This window comes from Emiliania huxleyi, assembly GCF_000372725.1.
Source record: "Emiliania huxleyi CCMP1516 unplaced genomic scaffold EMIHUscaffold_97, whole genome shotgun sequence".
Taxonomy (NCBI): domain Eukaryota; phylum Haptophyta; order Isochrysidales; family Noelaerhabdaceae; genus Emiliania; species Emiliania huxleyi.
This window is the reverse complement of record NW_005194814.1, coordinates 1-3,746: the sequence shown is the minus strand read 5'-3', so window position 1 is coordinate 3,746 and position 3,746 is coordinate 1. Positions and strand designations below refer to the sequence as shown.

Here is a 3,746-nt window from a genome sequence, read left to right as displayed (position 1 = left end):
ATGATGAGCCCCGCCACGAACATGACCGTGGTGACGTAAGTCGGCAGCATCGCGGAGGCCGCCTCGAGCGTCGGCGCGAGAGAGGCGATGGCATAGGCGAGTGCGATCGAGATCATTGTCACCAGGTAGTAGGAGAGCATCAGGATGAAGAAGCTGCCCTGGAACTGCACGCCCCAGAAGATGACGACGGTGAAGAGGAGCGACGTGAAGACGCACAGGAAGCCCTCCTGCGGCACCAGAGCGAGAGGGCGCCGCCGGTCGGCGACTTGGCGAGGGGAGGGTCCTCGGGGCAAAGGGTGACGTGAGGGGTTGGCAGCGCGGGCCAGGCGAGGGCTAGGCCGGTGGCCAAGGAAGGATCAGGCCAGCGAGGATCAGGCGGGGGCGCTCCTGGATGATCTTGTACGTGAAGTAGGCGAAGGGGCCGTAGCAGCCATCGTTTGTCTCGCGGTAGAAGAGCGGCCGGTCGAGGACGAGCGAGGGCACCACCTGCGCGGGGGAAGGTTCCGAGAAGGGTCAAGCGAGGGCCCTACTAAGCCGAGGGCGAGCGAGGGCGCCACCGAGGCGGCGCCGTAGCCGCAGAGCGCCGTCACCATGAAGAGTATGCCAGTGACGCCCGCGACCTGAGGGACCCGCCACGCGCGGCGTCAGCGACGGGACTGCGTGGAGAGAGGCCTAGCCGCCATCTCGCCGAAGTGGAGCCGCCTTTGCAGGCGCTCTCTCGAACCCCCGAGAGGGCCCGAGAGGGCCCGAGACGGCTAGAGATTGCTCGAGACTTCGCACCTTTGCGGGCGCCATCTCGCCGCCCTCGCCCAGGTAGAGCGTGAGCACGATGAGCGAGAAGACGAGCTTGTCGCCGATGCGCGGCCCCAAGTAGACGGGGTCGCGGTAGTCGGTCAGCGCGCGGTACTTAAGCAGGATGAGGATCGCCTGGAGAGTGAGCCGCGGACGCGTCACCGACGGGCGCCCATTCCTCTTCCCGCTGCCCGCTCGAGGGGAGGCGGCACCCTCAGCGGCGACGCACGCCGCAAGTGCGCCGGCACCGCCACCGGCGGCTTGGTGCCGTCGCCGTGCGCCAGCGCCAGCTCCGCCTCGAGACTGGTCCAGGCGTCGCTCTCCCGAAAGGTTGCGGCGAGGGTGGCGGTGGCGAGGGCGTCGCCGGCCGCCGAGCCGCGCGCCCGCTTCGCGGCGAGCGCGCGCGCCTTGTGGGAGGAGGCGCGAGATGAGCCGAGCTGAGCCGATGTGAGCTTGAGGTGAGCCCAAGGTTTCCCGAGGTCGCGCCTTGTGCGAGAGGAGCTTGTCATCGACGACTGCGTGCGGGCTCATCGCGTCCACCAGCCACCTACCTCGGGTGATCTCGGGGGGTCTCAGGTGGCCTCGGGTGGTCTCGGGTGAGCTCGCATCCTAGAGCTGCTGTCCGGGAGCCGGGTGGGCCCAGCGCATCTCTGGGAGGGGCGAGCTCACTCCGGCATCGACTCGCCCATCTCGAGCGGCCGCAGCCCGACCCGCTTCGAAAAGTAGTCGGCGGCGGCGTCGCCGCACTCTCCGGCGTAGACGAGCTGCCCGTCGCGCAGCATGAGAAGGTCGTCGAAGAGCGAGAAGGCGCTCGCAGTCGGCGAGTGGATGGTCGCGACGACGGTACGGCCCTGCGCGGCGAGGAGGGACATGACTGCGCACACCTCGTCCGCCATCGCCGAGTCGAGGCCGGTCGTTGGCTCATCGAGGAAGAGCACGGGCGGCCGCGTGATGAGCGAGAGGCCGATGTTGACACGCCTGCGACGGCCGTGCCGCGGACGTGTCGTGGGGCGCTGTGCCGCGCCACTGAGGCGGGAGGGCGGATGACGGCGCACTTCTTCTGCCCGCCCGAGATGCCCTTGACGAGCTCGCCGCCAATGACCGTCTTGCGGCAGCCCTCGAGACGCAGCTGCGCGATTACCTCCTCCACCCGCTCGCGCTTCTGCGCCCGCGTCAGCGCGGGCAGCTTGAGCTCGGCGGTGTACATGAGCATCTGCTCGACGCTGAGCACCTGACCGCACAACCGACTGTGTGAGCGAGGCGCGGCTCGACTGTGTTGCGTGTGGGCCCTGGCGATATTTTAAATAGAGGTGTCAGTTGATATCGATGGCGCTTTGCGCGCCTCAACGAGATTGTCAAACTGTTCGACATAGCCACAGAGGTGCTTGATGTTCTTCTTCAAGCACGTGGCGCCGTTGAAGCGGACCTCGCCCACGATCGTGCCCGTCGTCTTCCGCCCGGCGAGCACGTCCATCAGGGATGTCTTCCCGCACCCGCTGCTCCCAAAGAGGGCGGTCAGCCGGCCGGCACGAAAGTGGCCGGTGAGACCCTGCAGGATTACCTTGGTGCCCTCCTTCTTAGTGCGCACCGAATACTGCGAGGCGACGCATGGGAGGGGCCTCACGCGCAGGGAGCGCGCGAGGGCGCAGTGCAAGTAGCGAGCGCGGCGCCTTCAGATCCTTGAACGTGATTGGTACGCGCGTCTCACTCTGGCCGGCTTGGAAGGAGCCGCGCGTGCGGATGCCTCCAATCTCGACGTCCGTGGAGGGTGTCTCCTGGACGTTCATGCTCAAGAGATGTACCGGAGGTGGGCTCGAGCGGAAACTTCTTCGAAAGTGCCGGCAGTGTTTTTTCAATGTATGTGGCTCTTACCTAAAGTTTTTGACCGCGCAAGACATAAAAGGGTGGCTAAGGGCTCTGCTCGCAAGGCGCCCGCGTCGCAGACGCGGTACCATTGACAAATCTGCAATATACCCCCACACGAGCAAATAGCAAAATCCGAATACCGTGCACGAACTGCGTGATCTGCGCCGTGGACGGGGGCCGCAAGCCTGGTGCGAAGACGTTTTACGGGAGCACTGCAGTAGCCAACCAGCCGGGGGCTATTGCAACATATATGGAGAGCTTCCTGCGTGACCTCGGGGAGGCGCGCGACGCCTGCAACAAGCTTCCTTTTGACGATGCGCTGCGCTACAAGATAGCTACCGAATTGGATCGCATCGAGGCTGCTCCGCCTCTCGAGCGCATGTTGGTGACGAAGCCGCTGATCAAGGATTGGGCGAAGCTGGTCAGTCGGCAGAAGGATCCGTCCATCAAGACGCGTCGTCAGGCTGCGCTCACCGCCATGCTGCGCGTCGTCGACCGCCTCCCCGCTCGGGGGCCAAGCCAAGGTGCTGCGTACTCGAGTAGCCTTACTGTAGGAACCTTTCATGCTCCAAGGTGACGCAGCCAGCCCCATCCGCCCCCCTTGCACAGACTCTTCCCGCTTGACTGAAACCAGAGGGGTGAGGAACCACCCCGACCCAGTTAATGGCGCGTCGGGGCCAGCGCCTTCAAATGCGCCCCAACCCTCCACTGCTGCCGCCTCATCCTGCGCTGCCACCGGTGCGCGCCGGCTCGAGGCTTTCCGGGCACACGAGGACACAAGGCGGCAACGTCTGCCCACTGTCCGCGCAGGTGTGCGGCGCTCGTCGAGATTGACGGCAGGGCGTTGGGCTCGGCGGCGATGTTGGAGGGTGCGCGTGCGGGTGAGGCGTCCGCGGGTGAGGCGTCCGCGGGTGAGGCGTCCGGCCGCTAGTGTGCGCACCCTCGAGCCGTCACGACCCCGACCGTCAGCTTCTCTGCGTGAACATGTATGGCTAGCGTGCTTCCACTGCGCGCCCGCGCCTGCGGCGCCGCCGCGGCTCCCCACCCTTTTGCGCAGCAACACCTTAAACTTTTCAGGCCCTCCAAAT

At 66.0% G+C, this 3,746-nt stretch overlaps 2 protein-coding genes across 2 annotated transcripts; one reads left to right on the top strand and one right to left on the bottom strand.

Moving 5' to 3' along the window:
* Nucleotides 1-1,457: 1,457 nt before the first annotated feature.
* EMIHUDRAFT_69287 (hypothetical protein) lies at nucleotides 1,458-2,272 on the bottom strand (the record flags this gene model as incomplete). Its single annotated transcript, XM_005756394.1, has 3 exons — nucleotides 1,458-1,770; nucleotides 1,848-2,023; nucleotides 2,141-2,272. Coding segments are annotated over 3 exons (621 nt in total), but the record flags the coding sequence as incomplete, so codon positions are not given.
* Nucleotides 2,273-2,843: 571 nt separating this feature from the next.
* On the top strand, nucleotides 2,844-3,575 carry EMIHUDRAFT_360403 (hypothetical protein; the record flags this gene model as incomplete). Its single annotated transcript, XM_005756393.1, has 2 exons — nucleotides 2,844-3,182; nucleotides 3,469-3,575. Coding segments are annotated over exons 1-2 (381 nt in total), but the record flags the coding sequence as incomplete, so codon positions are not given.
* Between the last annotated feature and the right edge of the window lie 171 nt (nucleotides 3,576-3,746).